The sequence below is a fragment of the Haematobia irritans genome, chromosome 4, assembly GCF_050003625.1.
Source record: "Haematobia irritans isolate KBUSLIRL chromosome 4, ASM5000362v1, whole genome shotgun sequence".
In the NCBI taxonomy this organism is placed as follows: domain Eukaryota; kingdom Metazoa; phylum Arthropoda; class Insecta; order Diptera; family Muscidae; genus Haematobia; species Haematobia irritans.
This window is the reverse complement of record NC_134400.1, coordinates 19,161,290-19,180,166: the sequence shown is the minus strand read 5'-3', so window position 1 is coordinate 19,180,166 and position 18,877 is coordinate 19,161,290. Positions and strand designations below refer to the sequence as shown.

General features: G+C 27.3%; 1 protein-coding gene across 1 annotated transcript; it reads left to right on the top strand.

Annotated features, from left to right (window-relative positions):
- Nucleotides 1–4,768: 4,768 nt before the first annotated feature.
- Nucleotides 4,769–18,547, top strand: Est-Q (Esterase Q). Its single transcript, XM_075305737.1, has 7 exons — nucleotides 4,769–5,169; nucleotides 10,466–10,618; nucleotides 10,689–11,204; nucleotides 11,286–11,421; nucleotides 16,473–16,663; nucleotides 17,799–18,117; nucleotides 18,184–18,547. The coding sequence occupies exons 1-7, from the start codon at nucleotides 4,930–4,932 to the stop codon at nucleotides 18,309–18,311; spliced, it is 1,683 nt and encodes a 560-aa protein (XP_075161852.1). The 5' UTR covers nucleotides 4,769–4,929; the 3' UTR covers nucleotides 18,312–18,547.
- The last annotated feature ends 330 nt before the right edge of the window (nucleotides 18,548–18,877 follow it).

Sequence of the window (18,877 nt, the reverse complement as noted above, 5' to 3'; positions counted from 1 at the left end):
AGAATAGACTCAAATATTAACGCTATTATTGTTTGTTTATATTTTTTCAGCATATGTATGATACAAAAAGTGGTTTTCGCAAAAAAAGTATATGCTGGTAGAACAACTCTGTCATGTGTTTCCGCATCGTTTGGTTTGGAAATGAGCACACATTTCCAGAATAGGCTCGAATAATCACGTTGTTATCGATAGATTTTTCCATCATATATATGAGACAACAAATAAAATTTAAATGCTGGTAGAACAGATCTGACATGTGTTTCTTCGCCGTTTGGGGGTGAGCTCTAATCCCGTGAATAAAATCGAAAATTCACGTTGTTATCGATTGTTTGTATTATTTTTCAGCACATGTAATACCTGTTTAGAGTGGCGAGGAAATAGATTGTTAAACTGTCACATCGGCATTCAATTGAAATTTTAGTGAATTACCCCCACACCGAAAAAGTCCATAGTTAAACAAAACGCTAAATTTAACTTATTTTTATTAGAAAAAAAAAATATTTGCTACTAGTTAAATTTTATTATTTTTTCGAAATTTTCCACAATGGTCATGATTTGGCGCCAATGATTTTCTTCTTTAATTTTAGTTCGTTTTTTCTTCTATGAGAGGATGTAATTTCGTGAACAGCAGTTAAAAAGTACAACAGGGCATTACATTTTCCTGGTTCTGACTACGCTTTGTGGAAATCGCAAAATGTGGAGTACAATATAGTTCAATTTTTGTACGAGGAAGTTCATTCTTCCTATAAAATAGTTATCTCTTTTTTTCGATGCATTATTTCGAGAACGCCTTTGTTCGGCGTTCGGCGTAGATTGTAGGTGAGCTCAAATCCCGCTAAAAGGTAGGTACTATGTTTAGTTTTCCAGCTGAAAACCTATATCACGGTTACTTTTTTGAATCAATTAAATTAGAAATAAAAAATGTTTCGCAATCAATGCCTTGAATCTTTTTCATCCATAATTTAACAAGATTTGATGGTCATTTAACAAGACCTCAAATATTTTTTTGTATTTTTTTAATTTAGCGTTTTGGTGGAAAAATCGAAACATTATACTCACCTACAGGAATAAAATTTTGAAATTTTGAATTTTCTATAAAAATAAAACTTTTCTACAGAAAAGGAAATTGCAACAAACTTTTCTATGCAAATAAAATTTTGAAAAATTTTTTATAAAAAAATTAATAAAATTTTCTATTGAAATAAAATTTTGACAACATTTTTCTATAGAAATACAATTTTGACAAAATTTTCTTTAGAAATAAAATGTTGACAAAATTTTCTATAGAAATAAAATTTTGAAAAAATTTTCCATAGAAATTAAATTTTGATAAAAGTTTCCATAAAAATAAAATTTTGATAAAAGTTTCCATAAAAATAAAATTTTAATAAACTTTTCTATATAAATAAAATTTTGAGAAATTTTTTTTTAAATTAAAATTTTCTATTGAAATAAAATTTTGACAAAATTTTCTACAGAAATAAAATTTTGACAAATTGTCCTATAGAAAAAAATTTTGACAAATTTTTCTTTAGAAATAAAATTTTGCCAAAATTTTCTATGAAAATAAAGTTTTGCAAAATAGTATTTGTTCTTTTTGATAGTTTTATGATAAAATTAACTCCAAATTTTGGTAGATGATATTTGGTTCGTGTGGCAACTGTGTTTGTGACTGAGTCAAGCTTTTATCTGACCACCCTCGTACTCGTCATATATACAAATATTGATGTCAAGCTTATATGTCATATTATTCCTAAGATAGGTGATTTCATCGTTGCAGACGGACATAATTTATGAAGACTCTGGCATATATTTCGATGCGTTGTCAAGCCAATAACAAAATTGTCATACCAAAACTTTAATTAACTGGGAAAAAATGAATCGTAAACAACAAATGTTCGAAAAAAAAAAAACAAAATAACTAAGTAAACACAGTAGGAAATACACACATTAAATCGACTTTACAGTTTGCTCAAAATAATTATTAATAATAATTTTAAATTATAATTTGTAATTTATTCCTTTTTTAAACGTTTTTTTTTATTACATTTGTGAAGATCTTATTTCTATAAAAACTTTTGTCAACATTTTATTTCCATAGAAAATTTTGTCAACATTTTATTTCTATAGAAATTGTTATCAAAATTTTATTTCTATAGAAAATTTTGTCAAAATTGTATTTCTATAGAAATGTTTGTCAAAATTGTATTTCTATAGAAAATTTTGTCAAAATTGTATTTCTATAGAAATGTTTGTCAAAATTTTATTTCTATAGAAAATTTTGTCAAAATTGTATTTCTATAAAAATTTTTTGTCAAAATTGTATTTCTATAAAAATTTTTTGTCAAAATTTTTATTTCTATAAAAAATTTTCTCAAAATTTTATTTCTATAAAAAATTTTGTCAACATTTTATTTCTATAGAAAATTTTCTCAAAGTTTTATTTCTATAGAAAATTTTGTCAAAATTTTATTTCTATAGAAAATTTTCTCAAAGTTTTATTTCTATAGAAAATTTTGTCAAAATTTTGTTTCTTTAGACCAGAGCTTCCCAACCCAATTTGCTTCGCGCCCCCCAAAAAATGTATCAATGACGCTACGCCCCCCGCTGGAACCTCGTGGTGCCCCCTAGGGAGACGCGCCCCCCATTTGGGAAGCTCTGCTGTAGGCAAACGAATTTCCCAGCTGTTACAAAGTATTTTCTTAAAGAGCAAATAAACCCGAGTTTGTTCCTCAGAAAAGAAACTTCTTCTTTCAGTGTACCATGTATATTTGTTTTAAAATTTTGTCAAAATTTTATTTCTATAGACAATTTTCTGAAAATGTTATTTCTATAGAAAATTTGTCAACATTTTATTTATTTATTTTATTTTTACATTTTATTTCTATAGAAAATTTTGTCAAAATTTCATTTCTATGGAAAATTTTGTCAAAATTCTAATTCTATAGAAAATTTTGACAAAATTTTATTCCTATAGAAAATTTTGTTAAAATTTTATTTCTATAGAAAATTTTCTGAAAATGTTATTTGTATAGAAAATTTTGTCAAAATTTTATTTCTATAGAAAATTTTCTCAACATTTTATTTCTATAGAAAATTTTGTCAATATTTTGTTTTCATATTTCTATAGAAAATTTTCTCAACATTTTATTTCTATAGAAAATTTTGTCAATATTTTGTTTTCATAAAAAAAAAACTTTTGTCAAAATTTTATTTCTATAAAAAATTTTGTCAAAATTTTATTTCTATAAAAAATTTTGTCAAAATTTTATTTCTATAGAAAATTTTGTCCACATTTTATTTCTACAGAAAATTTTCTCAAAATTTTATTTCTATAGAAAATTTTGTCAAAATTTTATTTCTACAGAAATTGTGTCCACATGTTATTTCTACAGAAAATTTTCTGAAAATTTTATTTCTATAGAAAATTTTGTCAAAATTCTATTTCTATTGAAAATTTTCTGACAATTTTATTTCTATAGAAAATTTTGTCAAAATTCTATTTCTATTGAAAATTTTCTGAAAATTTTATTTCTATAGAAAATTTTGTCGAAATTTTATTTCTATAGAAAATTTTCTCAAAATTTTATTTCTATAGAAAATTTTCTCAAAATTTTATTTCTATAGAAATTTTTCTCAAAGTTTTATTTCTATAGAAAATTTTGTCAAAATTTTATTCCTATCGAAAATTTTCTCCAAATTTTATTTCTATAGAAAATTTTGTCAAAATTTTATTTCTGTAGACCAGAGCTTCCCAAACCAATTTGCTTCGCGCCCCCAAAAAATTTATCAATGACGCTACGCCCCCCGCTGGAACCTCGTGGTGCCCCCATTTGGGAAGCTCTGCTGTAGACAAACGAATTTCCCAGCTGTTACAAAGTATTTTCTTAACGAGCAAATAAACCTGAGTTTGTGTCTAAAATTTCGTTCCTCAGAAAAGAAACTTCTTCTTTCAGTGTACCATGTATATATGTTTTAGAAGATTTCTAAAACAGACCTAACATTTTCCACTTCATTTATTTATTGTTAACGCAAACGAAAACACATTTCTCTTACTTTCATACATTTATCTGCAAACAAAAGCAAAAAAATAAGATTTAAAATAGGGCATATCCGACTATATTATAACTTACACCATAACCATTGAATTGGAGGTCTTTGGTAAATGTGCGAGATGTTATGCAAAGGAAAATGGTCATGGTCAAACAGTATTATTGACACGTAAATGAAATTGTTGCTGTTTGGCCATGTATTTATTATGAGAACAAAATGTAAACTGTCGATAACAACACCTCATGGAATTTTCGTTAGCAAATATAGCAAGATTTTTTTTTTATGAAATTTAGAAATTTAAAACAAAATTCAGAAATATTTTGTGAGAAATATGAATTTAGTAAATATTTATGTTTTATTTGTGTACAACTTTTTTTTGTTTTTTTTTTTTTTTTAATAAACTAATATTGGCTTTAGTTCCCCAGAGGATACCCAGTTTTAGAGTGTGTCTTTTGAGAAAACAATTCTCTGCGTCTTTTAGCTAAAACAATATTCCAGTCTGTCCCGTTTTTAATCAAATCAAAATTATTACATTTCCTAACCACATAGTGGTGAAGGGTGTACAAATCCATTCGGCTTCTATAAAACTACAACCATTATGCCTATATACTCTTAATAAATTTTACTACCTCTATTGCTTATCTGTGTCAACAACAATTAACAGAACACCACACTTGAAATTTTCAAGTCTCACAATGATTCTACATCCAGCCAGCATTTAAACAAATATATTCCTATTGGCGTGTTAAAAGAGAGCTCGCAGTAAACTCATTGGAAATCGTTCATTTTTTTTAAGTTAACGAACTTGTGATTCTAATCGATTTGTATAGAGCACCGCTAATAAATTAAAAGAAGAAAATAAACAAATTTAGTTTAATGAAAACCATTGCTGTAATAGTTATGAATTTGCTAGTGATCTTGGTGATTGTAGTTGCTTTAGTTTCCATTTATGGATCAACATCGTTGGCGTATACAACACAAACGATTACGTTAGATTTGCCGGGTCAAGGTACAATACAGGGGAATTTTGATACAACGTCATGGAGCAATCAGACATTTATGCGATTTCTGGGCATACCATATGCTGAGTCACCCAGCAAGGAGTTACGATTTAAGGTGAGACTTGCGAAAATAAAGAGACAGTGTGAAGTCCAGAAATATCGTTTGCAATAATACATTGTTTTTTAAGACATAAAAAACATTGTATCATTGCGAAGTCGAAATTGTTTAGCAGAAGTAGCTATGTGCACGCCTATAACACAGATACCTCTACAAAATAAGACCTCTAATTTTGAAATTCGGGCAATTCGGATAATAATTGCGGTGTTTAGAAGCCCAAGAGATCAAATCGGGAGATCGGTCTATATGGGAGATATATCAAAATATGAACCGAATCACATCATTTTGACAAAATTTTCTACAGGAATAAAATTTTGACAAAATTTTCTACAGAAATAAATTTTTGACAAAATTTTCTATAGAAATAAAATTTTAACAAAATTTTCTATAGAAATAAAATTTTGACAAAATTTTCTATAGAAATAAAATTTTGACAATAAAATTTTTATTTGGTAGATTTTTTGTAAAGTTTCTACAATTTTGGTAGATTATTTTTGGCTCAAGTGGCAACCGTGTCGTTACTCGTTCTGTTGCAAGCCAACAATACAGCAAAATGTAAACAGTCGATAACACGGAATTTTCGTTAGCAAATATGTATAGCAATGTATTTCGTATGGATAACGGTAATTTCATTAGAGGTGCATACACTGAAAAAAAAGCATGCCCGGTTCCAAAGATTTTGTCTTTACTTTAAAAAGTTTGGTATTGATTCCGAGCCAAAGAAGCGGAAAATACAAGTAAGTATACTTTTAAAACTCAATTCTCTTTTAAACTTGGGTTTTGTGTACTTGCTTCTAGGAAGCAAATTTTAATTTTTCGATTTTTCAACTTTTTTTCTTCATATGCATTCACAGTCCTTTAAAAACAAGTTAACGAAAACTTTATTTTCCAAATTCAGTCACGACTTCCAGTAGAAATTATGCTATGTTTCAAGTAAAAAACGTCTTTAAAATAAAGTATTGAAAAACATGTCCTATATTTGAACGATTTTTTGCTTTGTAGTCAAGATGCAAAAAGGCAACAAATTTAAAGACAATTTCATTAAAAATTTTTTCTTTCATGTTATGATACCCATTTTTAAGTGAAATCACTTAATTATAAGGACAATACGACTTCATTGAAAAGTTTATCGACTTTTGGACAAGGAAAAAAACTTTATAATAGAGAATTGCGTCTTCCGTGCTAAGCAAAATTTGCATTCGTATTTTAAAGACACGAAATCTTTGACCTCACGACAACATTTTTTTCAGTGTACCAGCCTTAAGCTGAGTACTATGTTCAGTTTTCAAGCTGAAAACCAGCTTGTTTTCACGGTTACTTTTTTTAATTAATTAATTTAGAAATATAAAATTATTTACAATCAATTGCTTGGATCTTTTCCATCCATTATTTTGCAAGACTTGATCAAAAGAAAAATTTTAATAATCCATAACAATACCTCACACAATTTACACTAGCAAATTGAGCCATAAAAAGGTGCTTACCGGACCTAAAGTACCTCGCAAACAAGCAAACACTTACCTCCGGAACGAAATTTTAGGTAAACGAAATAAAATCGTAAACACATGCGGGTATATCGCGACATTTCCGCTAGATATGCCCACAAGGCTAAAGACCGGTATGCATCTGTAACGAAATTCACGCTATCCATAAGAAAAATACCAATTTGCTACCGAAAATTTTGTAAATTTTCTATAGAAATAAAATTTTGACAAAATTTTCTATAGAAATAAAATTTTGATAAAATTTTCTATAGAAATAAAATTTTGACAAAATTTTCTATAGAAATAAAATTTTGACAAATTTTTCTATAGAAATAAAATTTTGACAAAATTTTCGATAGAAATAAAATTTTGACAAAATTTTCTATAGAAATAAAATTTTGACAAATTTTTCTGTAGAAATAAAATTTTGACAAAATTTTCTATAGAAATAAAATTTTGACAAAATTTTCGATAGAAATAAAATTTTGACAAAATTTTCTATAGAAATAAAATTTTGACAAATTTTTCTGTAGAAATAAAATTTTGACAAAATTTTCTATAGAAATAAAATTTTGACAAAATTTTCTATAGAAATAAAATTTTGATAAAATTTTCTATAGAAAAAAAATTTTGACAAAATTTTCTATAGAAATAAAATTTTGACAAATTTTTCTATAGAAATAAAATTTTGACAAAATTTTCGATAGAAATAAAATTTTGACAAAATTTTCGATAGAAATAAAATTTTGACAAAATTTTCTATAGAAATAAAATTTTGACAAATTTTTCTGTAGAAATAAAATTTTGACAAAATTTTCTATAGAAATAAAATTTTGACAAAATTTTCAATAGAAATAAAATTTTGACAAAATTTTCTATAGAAATAAAATTTTGACAAAATTTTCTATAGAAATAAAATTTTGACAAAATTTTCTATAGAAATAAAATTTTGACAAAATTTTCTATAGAAATAAAATTTTGACAAATTTTTCTGTAGAAATAAAATTTTGATAAAATTTTCTATAGAAATAAAATTTTGATAAAATTTTCTATAGAAATAAAATTTTGACAAAATTTTCTATAGAAATAAAATTTTCTGTAGAAATAAAATTTTAACAAAATTTTCTATAGAAATAAAATTTTGACAAAATTTTCGATAGAAATAAAATTTTGACAAAATTTTCTATAGAAATAAAATTTTGACAAATTTTTCTGTAAAAATAAAATTTTGACAAAATTTTCTATAGAAATAAAATTTTGACAAAATTTTCTATAGAAATAAAATTTTGATAAAATTTTCTATAGAAATAAAATTTTGACAAAATTTTCTATAGAAATAAAATTTTGACAAATTTTTCTATAGAAATAAAATTTTGACAAAATTTTCGATAGAAATAAAATTTTGACAAAATTTTCTATAGAAATAAAATTTTGACAAATTTTTCTGTAGAAATAAAATTTTGACAAAATTTTCTATAGAAATAAAATTTTGACAAAATTTTCGATAGAAATAAAATTTTGACAAAATTTTCTATAGAAATAAAATTTTGACAAAATTTTCTATAGAAATAAAATTTTGACAAAATTTTCTATAGAAATAAAATTTTGACAAATTTTTCTGTAGAAATAAAATTTTGATAAAATTTTCTATAGAAATAAAATTTTGATAAAATTTTCTATAGAAATAAAATTTTGACAAAATTTTCTATAGAAATAAAATTTTCTGTAGAAATAAAATTTTAACAAAATTTTCTATAGAAATAAAATTTTGACAAAATTTTCGATAGAAATAAAATTTTGACAAAATTTTCTATAGAAATAAAATTTTGACAAATTTTTCTGTAAAAATAAAATTTTGACAAAATTTTCTATAGAAATAAAATTTTGACAAAATTTTCTATAGAAATAAAATTTTGATAAAATTTTCTATAGAAATAAAATTTTGACAAAATTTTCTATAGAAATAAAATTTTGACAAAGTTTTCTATAGAAATAAAATTTTGACAAAATTTTCGATAGAAATAAAATTTTGACAAAATTTTCTATAGAAATAAAATGTTGACAAATTTTTCTGTAGAAATAAAATTTTGACAAAATTTTCTATAGAAATAAAATTTTGACAAAATTTTCGATAGAAATAAAATTTTGACAAAATTTTCTATAGAAATAAAATTTTGGAAAATTTGCGTGCCAATAACACAGTTTGCCATGTATTTCTTATGGGAAGAAAATACACCCAGAAAAAAGTGACCCCTTCTTTAAGTTAAAATGAACTCATTGTGAAGAAAGTTGAACTTCGTATAGCGCCAAAGCCATTTTTATTTGTTTGAACGGTGTGATTTTCGTAGAAATTAGGAATAATGTATTCCATACATTAGTTAACATTTTCCTATATTTATGTACCATTATACTACAGAATGAAAAAATTTAACTAATTTGAATTCATATATGGAATGATTTTATTGAAATTTTTTCATTCATTTGGACAAATCTTACACATTTGTGGTAAAACTTTTACTTCATAATTAGAACTGCTTACCTTCGTTTTTAAATACAATTTTATTTATTTCTATAAGCAACTTTATCTTCAATAAAAGACATGTTTTATTAATATATTGAATATATTTATTAAGAATCAACAGCATCGAATCTCTTTGAAATATTAGTTTATTATTCCACTATTTCCAATTTGCGTGTGATATTATCAACTGTAAAACGCACTTTTTCTTCTTCTTGTACTTTTCACTTTTAATAAGTTGCTGCCTAACGATTTTGTCCTCCTTTTACAATTTCAATACCTATAAATAAAAAATCATAAAACATTTTTTTTCCAAAAGGTTAGCGTCACTGAATATTACCTGATAATTGAAGATTCCAAAATGAAGACAAATGAAAGGGTTGTTATTCTGCTGGTGTTTTCTTCCTTTATACACTATCACGAACATTGATAGATTTATTTTTAAAAACGAAAATTTTTCTCACTAATTTAAAATAACAAATATTTTATATATTTTATTTGTTATTTATTATATTATTTTACCATATTATTTTTTAACAATCTCTCCGTATACCAAAACAACGCGATTCCAACTAGAAAAAACAACCGACGCGCAAACACATCGATTACGATGACAGGTATCGATTACAGGTAGACAATAGAAATTTAGGAAAATTTCCTATATTCTAACAAGTGTGTTTCCTTAAGTTTTGAAAGGATTGCATACTTCTTAGTACGAAAGAACTAAAATATTTTTCTATGCCAAGTGTTGTTCGTATGTATGAAAAACTTTCTATTATAAAGAAAGTCGCAATTATCATTTTATAAGAAATTTTACTAATTTTGAGGAAACTTGGTTTTAGTTCGGTTTTTGTTTATTTTTACGAATGCTTTGTTATCGGTGAATAAAATTTTCTTTTTCAGTAGTAAATTCTTATACCCAGCGAAGAAAATAGTATGAGTAAAATTCCATGCCTTATTCTAGTTAATGAACTATTCCTAACTGCTTACAGTTTAGGATTTTTTTACTGAAACGAGTAAATTTTATTATTTTTCACAAAAATTTACCTTGATGGAAATAAAATGGATAAACTATATTGATGAAAATTTTTTCCTTTGGTTTCGAAGGCACTTTTTTCTGGGTGTATAAACAATCGATAACAACGCTTTGCGGAATTTTTATTAGCAAATGTAGTAATGCATTTCTTATGGGTAGCGGCTGCATACCGGCTTTAAGTGGCTTTAATATTTAAGCCCCGGTATAAACTGCTAGAGATTATTACCGATAGTTTACATTTTATATTATTTCCAGCACGCTGTAAAACGTCTACCATGGAGACATATTTTGGACGCAACACAATATGGACGCAGATGTCCTGTTATAACAACTATTAATGAGCTTAGCGAGAGTGAATTAAGACAGGATCTTGAAGATTGCCTAAACTTGTGTGTTTACACGAAAAATGTAAATAAAATTATTAAATTTTGAAATATTTTTTTATCTAATATTATTTAAATCAAAATTTCTTAAATAGTTAAATGCCAAACAGCCTGTAATGTTTTACATTTATGGTGGGGGTTTTTATAATGGTTCAAATATTGATCACCCCCCGCACTATTTGCTGGAAAAAGACATTGTATTGGTTGTTCCCAATTATCGCGTTGGAGCTCTAGGTTGGATGTCCACGAAAAGTGAAGAGATGCCTGGAAATTCGCCGGTAAGCGATTTATATGTAGCATTACAGTGGGTTCAAGATTACATACATATTTTTGGTGGCGATTCAATGCAAGTTACCATATTTGGACAAAGTGCTGGTACAGCAATGTCTGGATCATTGTTATTTAGTCCTAAGACACCAGCAAGATATTTCCAACGATCTATACAACAGTCTGGATCAATTTTTAGTCCTTGGGCAATTAATCGTAAGCCCGTGGAACAAGTTTATCGCATTTGTAGGGCCGTGGGATGTGCGAGATGTGAAACTAAGAATGATTCTTACCAATGTTTACGTAACGTTCCAGTCAAAACAATCCTAGAAGTAACACAAGAGGTGCGTACTTTCGTTTCTTCACTCGAACTGTTTCTTACAAAGATTTATTTATTTATTTAATTTTTTTTCTAATGCATTAAGGAATCTTTTTCCCCAATTATTGAAGACTTCTATGGCATTTTACCTCAAGAGCCGTCCGAGTTAATTACTAATTTAAAGAGATCTATACCATTAATGACTGGATTTACGAAGCATGATGGGTCTTTTGTACTAGCATGTAAGTATATATTTCTAATAACAAACATTGATAGAAGGATCGAGGATTTTATATTCTTTTATTTTATTTCTATAGAAAATTTTGTCAAAATTTTATTTCTATAGAAAATTTTGTCAACATTTTATTTCTATACAAAATTTTGTCAACATTTTATTTCCATAGAAAATTTTATCAAAATTTTATTTCCATAGAAAATTTTATCAAAATTATATTTCTATAGAAAATTTTTGCAAAATTTTATTTCTATAGAAAATTTTGACAAAATGTTATTTCTATATAAAATTTTTGCAAAATTTTGTTTCTATATAAAATTTTTGCAAAATTTTATTTCTATAGAAAATTTTGTCAAAATTTTATTTCTATAGAAAATTTTGTCAAAATTTTATTTCTATAGAAAATTTTTGCAAAATTTTATTTCTATAGAAAATTTTCTCAAAATTTTATTGCTATAGAAAATTTTGACAAAATATTATTTCTATATAAAATTGTTGCAAAATTTTGTTTCTATAGAAAATTTTTGCAAAATTTTATTTCTATAGAAAATGTTATTTCTATATAAAATTTTTGCAAAATTTTATTTCTATAGAAAATTTTGTTTTTTTTTTTGCTATAGAAATTTTTGTAATTATACCCTGCGCCACACTGTGGAACAGGGTATTATAAGTTAGTGAATATGTTTGCAACACCCACACTCAGAGAAGAGTGAACCCATTAGCGAGTTATTTTTAACTAACCAGTGTTAATATTGAACTTCGTATGTCGCTAAAGAAGCATGTACCCATAGTAAGTTCAACATTTTCCTATACGTTAGTAATTTGTTTTAACTTTTGTCAAGTTCAAATTTAACTGTTCAGAAGTAAAAAATTAACTAAATAATACATTTTTTAAAAACGAAAAAATTAATGTTCCGGATTTCCTAGACCACCTGGTGACTTGGAGCAAGGATACATCAAGGGGGAGGATCCCATTTCTACATGTCATATTATATTTAGTACAAACCACTTACTCACTCTTCTGTAGTACAAATCCTTTAGAATCAATTATTGGATTTTATTTTTATCATTTTATAAAATTTTACCTTTTGTCCGGACGGAGGATCAAACCGCGTACCATCAGTTTTCTAACTAAACACACTATCCACTGGGCCACTTAGCTCTTATACTCATCAACAACCAAATGTGACTTTGTTTATTCTTTTCTTGCTTGGTTGCATCTATTCATTAACACACACAATCAAGGGTGTCTATTTTTAGAAACACCACATGAGCACATGTTTCGGAGACGAACTATTGTCTAGAAATAGATTCACTCAACGGTAGTTAGAATTGACATTCATCGTTAATTTATTTATACTAAAAACGGAAATTTCGTGTCCAACTAGACTTCGTAATATTGCATAGTAAAAGTTCGGTAACGCTGAGAAACTTCTTCGTACGTTCGAGAAAATACGTATTCCCTATTATTATATTTGCTTCAGTCCATTTACGAACTCATTGGGAGTTCTTAACCATTTTGCTGGTAATGGCCGTAAGTTCAATTTACTTCCACTGAGTTAATTTAGTTCATCAACAGTTAAATTTAACTAACTGTGAGTAAAATTTTGAACTACTCAATATTATGGAATTTACTTGTAGTTACGACGTTAAACTTTCTGAGTGCAGAAGGAGACGAGATAGACACATGGTGTCTTTGGCAAAAATGCTCAGGGTGGGCTCCTGAGTCGATATTAACCATGTCCGTGTGTCCGTAAACACATTTTGTATCAAAGTCAGCAGTTTTAGTCCAATCGACTTCAAATTTGGCACAAGTATGTGTTTTGGCTCAGAATAGAACCCCTATTGACCCGATATGGACTGAGTTTTAACCCAATTTGGTTGAAATTTTGCACTAGGAGTACAATTAGTAGTGTAGTCAAGTGTGCCAAATTTTATTGAAATCGGTTCAGATTTAGTTATATCTCCCATATATATCGTTCGCCCGATTTACACTCATATGACCACAGTGGCCAATCTTTTACTCCGATTTAATTGAAATTTTGCACAGGGCGTAGAATTGGCATTGTAGCTATGCGTGCCAAATTTGGTTGAAATCGGTTCAGATTTAGATATAGCTCCCATATATAGCTTTCGCCCGATTTACACTCATATGACCAGAGAGGCCAATTTTTTGCTCCGATTTAGTTGAAATTTTGCACAGGGAGTAGAATTAGCATTGTAGCTATGCGTGCCAAATTTGATTGAAATCGGTTCAGATTTAGATATAGCTCCCATATAGATAAACATATTTCTGATTTCGACAAAAATGGTCAAAATACCAACATTTTCCTTGTAAAATCGCCACTGCATTGACTAAACTACAAGTGTAGCTTAAACAACAGAGGAAAAAAAAATGTTTGTCAAATTTATTTGGGCAAAGCCCTATCGACTGCAAGATGGTTGGCACTCAAATCGATGATTTGACGGTGGCAAATGAAAAGAGATATGTTTGTACGAATTTATTTCGGCATAAGCCGGCTATCATGTAAAACCTTTTTTCGGAAGGTTCAAGTGTGGTTTACTTTTGGGTTTAGTGAACTGCCTCAATTTATTCTGATAATTGGTTGATAGTTTTGCTGCAAGTAGAGGATGCTGATGAGGAATGTGGTAATTCCGAAACGTGCGTCCATCCAACCATCTTGCAGTCTATAGGGCTTTGCCCATAAGCGTAGGAAAGCCTCTGGGGAGGGGGCTTAGACCCCCCCCAGAAAAAATTTAGCCCCCCCAGAATTTGAAAACCTATTTACGATTTTACATTTTTATAAAAAATAAACAAGTATATACAACCGCACAAAGTTGCGCTAAAGACTTTTAAGCACAATCGAATTACTTGGGTTGTGGTAGCAGTTGCCGAATGCAATGTTTGAAGTCTGATATTTATGAAATAGAGTTGTGATTGAGCTTATGGTTTAGTGGTTTAGTTGAATAACTAACAGCCTGTTTCTGTATGTCGTACGAGTTCAATCGATCGACTGAAATGCATAGAAACAGCTGTTTCTTGATTATAAATTCAGCTGTTTGTTTCCTTTTTAGTCGATCCATTCGACATATATAAACAGGCTGTAAAGCTCCTTTATTATATTGTTTAGTCTGGTTTAGTCACCTTAATTAAAAAATAGTAAACTATTCTTAAAACTATTCTTTCATAAATTAATATCTTAATAATGCTGCAAAAAAGCGTCGCCAATGAATGTAATAGGAACTCGTCATAGAACGAATGTCCACCGTTTCAACAGCCGTTGCAATAAATTTGCATCACTTCTTACGGTGTGATCCATATCGTTGTGTGATATTTTCCCAAATAAATAATTTTTATTTATTCGGTTTTTATTTGATTTTTGGTCGAACTTTTGTTAGAATTATATAAATATTTATAAAGACCTCGAGCTTCAAGAAACATTAATTTATAATAATTTTTATATTTTTTTATGATTTTTAATGCATTCTAACGCTTGTTTGAATATTTTCAAAAATTATCAATTTTTCTATAATGGATTTAGCATTTTTGTGGTAAAATTTGAATAATTTTTACCATTTTATTTATTCTTACTCTTTGTTAAACTATTTGAAAAAAGAAAACAAAAATTACGCATTAAAATATGAAAAAACTGAAGTAAAAAACTTCCTGCGTAGTTAATACAATTAACTTCTTTGTGAGGACATTTTGGAAGTGCACAACTTTGCCTTTAAAACAAATCCCAATTTTTTTGCTGGGAAAAGTGTGGAACTACTTTTAGTTGCTTTATTATATATTATTTTGATGTCTATTTTTGTATTCTTTTTTATGAAATAAAACAATAATTGAACCTATAAGTTCAGTCTATAAATTTTTAGCTAGGGGGGCTATAGCCCCCCCTAGGAAAATTGTCTAGCTACGCTAATGGCTTTGCCCAAATAAATTTGACAAACATTCTTTTCCTCTGTTGGTTAAGCTACACTTGTAGTTTAGTCAATGCATGGTTTTAAGCTGAAATAAAAAAAACAACAACAATGATTAAAGAAAAAAACCAACAATAACAAAACAAAACGAATATAGAAAATTTTATCAAAATTTTACTTCATTGGAAAATTTTTGCAAAATTTTATGTGTATATAAAATTTTGTTAAAATTTTATTTTTATAGAAAATTTTGTCAAAATTTTATTTCTATCGAAAATGTTGTCAAAAATTAGTTTTTTCTATAGAACATTTTGACAAAAATTTATTTCTATAGAAAGTTTTTTTCAAAATTTTATTTTTATAGAAATGTTTGTAAAAGTTTTATTTCTATATAAAATTTATGCAAAATTTTATTTCTATAGAAAATTTTGTCAAAATTTTATTTCTATAGAAAATTTTGTCTACAATTTAATTTTTATAGAAATTTTTTGCAAAATTTTATTTCTATAGATATGCCCAAATAAATTTGACAAACATTATTTTCCTCTGTTGGTTAAGCTACACTTGTAGTTTAGTCAATGCATGGTTTTAAGCTGAAATAAAAAAAAACAACAACAATGATTAAAGAAAAAAACCAACAATAACAAAACAAAACGAATATAGAAAATTTTATCAAAATTTTACTTCATTGGAAAATTTATGCAAAATTGTATGTCTATATAAAATTTTGTTAAAATTTTATTTTTATAGAAAATTTTGTCAAAATTTTATTTCTATAGAAAATGTAAATTTTTTTTATAGAAAATCTTGACAAAAATTTATTTCTATAGAAAGTTTTTCAAAATTTTATTTTTATAGAAATGTTTGTCAAAATTTTATTTCTATATAAAATTTATGCAAAATTTTATTTCTACAGAAAATTTGTGTAAAATTTTATTTCTATAGAAAATTTAGTCTAAAATTTAATTTCTATAAAAAATTTTTGCAAAAATGTTTATATAGAAAAGTTGGTAAACATTCTGTTTATAAAGAAAATTTAAGTACCTCTTAATTGGAGAAGAATCTTTTATACATAATTTTACATATGATATGTTATAATTTGTTATAAATATTAAAAATATTTGTCTTTTTTTCTAGCGGTATACGATGGTTTGAAAGAATTAGTTGGCAATTTAAGTTATGTCACTGTACATCAATTTGCCAAAGCAATTCTAACTATGTCTAAGGATAATACTGGTCTGGCAAATAACTTACTTACAAAAATGCTATTTTCCAATGATCTTCTGTATACCAATGATCACAAACGTGCCATACCTGCCTATTTTGATGTAAGTAGAAACGAAAAAAATCATCGATAAATTCTTTTGAAAGAAAAAAAAAACAATCATTTATACCAAGATAGTCCAATAAGTTCATTTGAACCCATTATGATCCAGTTTTTTGATCCGCCTGAGTGAGTAAATGTGGCCATTTTTTTCTACCGAAAATTTCATGAGGAGGTATTATCGATTTATACATTTTGCTGCCATAAGAAATAAATGGCAAAACTGTGTTATTGCCACATAAACGAAATTTCTTCTAGAGTTACTTACGGGGCTTAAAAACCACATGGCAAAACTATTGGCGCATACAGGTCTTTGTAATGCGCTTAAAGGTCGGTATGCACCTCTAACGAAATTTTCGCTACCAATAAGACATGCCTTCGTATTTTTGTTTTCGAAAATTTCTTGAGACGTTATTATCGATTGTTTATATTTTGCTCTCTTAAGGTCGGTACAAAGACAATAAACTTGAGGAAGATAGGAAATTGGCTTGCGTCATACCAACTGTTGCATTTACCATGTTAGTTCCATACATGTTCGTAATTTTTTTATTTGTTTTTCGTTTTTATTTTTTAAATGAAAAACTTAATTTTCCTAATGAAATAATGTTAAATTTTAGGCAACAACAAAAAAACTATATTTTCCCGTATAAGGAAATTTATTTCGTGCACTTAATTTCTTTTTATTTGCATTTTAATGCTATGACAATACTTGTCGTGTACGCGTTTGGTTCGAGTATGAAACTAACACGGTAAATGGTTTGATCTCCTCAGTAGCCAATTTCCTATCTTCCTCAAGTTTATTGTCTTTGGGTCGGTATGCATATCTAGCGGAAATATCCGCTACCCATAAGAAATACATTGCTACATATTTGCTAACGAAAATTCCGTGAGGCGTTATTATCCATTATTCACATTTTGCTCGCAAGATAAGAAATACATGGGAAAACTGTGTTATTGGCATGCAAACGAAATTTCCATTATATCTAACTATCGACTGATATGAACCAATAACTGTATGGTATTTACAAGGTTTCTGGCTTTACTTCTCAAATTTCAATTGAATCAACTATTTTTTATAAATTATTCCAATACAATAATAACATTTGCTAAAATATTCGTTAAATTCCTTCTACTTTCAGTTAACAAGTATTTTAGCTATGAAATCACCAGTTATAACATTAGCTAGGCTGATGTATGAGAAATCCTTGGCTCCAGTCTATCTATATAGCTTCGATTATGGAGGATCCCATACACGTTTTGGCTATGAATTTGGTAACAGCCATTATCCTTTCGAAGGTGGTGTACATCATTCAGATGATAACATATATTTGTTTTCAACGCATACGCTCAATGAAGCCGATACCGAAGTAGCCAAGAACATGGTCGATCTATGGACATCATTTGCTACAATAGGCAAACCCATCCTAGAGAATAAGTTTGAAATACTTCCAATGTCATGTATGTATAATGAGAATTTTTGTAATTTTTTAAGCTAAATTGAAATGCATTTTCTTCTTATTTCAGCGGTAGTTGGTCCTTACTTTCATATAAAAGAATCCGTTGATATGGACAATGATGTTCTCAAAGAACTCACATCGACCCTGGACGATCCAGATAATTATAAATTGGATCGACCTAATATTGAATTTTAATGTATAAGGCCGGTATACACCTCTAACGAAATTTCCGCTACCCATAAGAAATGCATTGTTATTTTTGCTACCGAAGATTTCGTAAAGCGTTGTTATCGATTGTTTACATTTTGCTCCCATAAGAAATGCATGGCAATACTGTATTATTGACATGTAACAGGATTTTTCGCAAGAGCTTCATACCGGACTTTATCTCTTATTTTTACCATTAAATTGCAATAAACGAATTTTAAGTATTTATAGTAGTAAAATTCAGGGATGATAAATGATGTTGACCAAAAAGAACTACAAATGTATTAAAAATTTACTTTTCGAAGCCAAAAGGTGCTAAAATTACATGATCAAATTTAAAGGCTATTGTAAAAGTATACGTGTACCGATTTGGACAATTTGTTTTAGATTTTCTAAAAATAATCTTAGTTTTCAAAATTTTATGTCTATAGAAAATTTTGTCAACATTTTATTTCTACAGAAAATTTTGCCAAAATTTTATTTCTATAGAAAATTTTGTCAAAATTTTATTTCTATAGAAAATTTTGTCAAAATGTTATTTCTATAGAAAATTT

Coding starts and splice junctions, on each gene's coding strand:
- Est-Q (XM_075305737.1), top strand. CDS start 4,930: ATGAAAACCATTGCTGTAATAGTTATGAATTTGCTAGTGATCTTGGTG. Junction 10,619..10,688: donor TGTGTGTTTACACGAAAAAT/GTAAATAAAATT, acceptor TTTCTTAAATAG/TTAAATGCCAAACAGCCTGT. Junction 11,205..11,285: donor TCCTAGAAGTAACACAAGAG/GTGCGTACTTTC, acceptor TAATGCATTAAG/GAATCTTTTTCCCCAATTAT.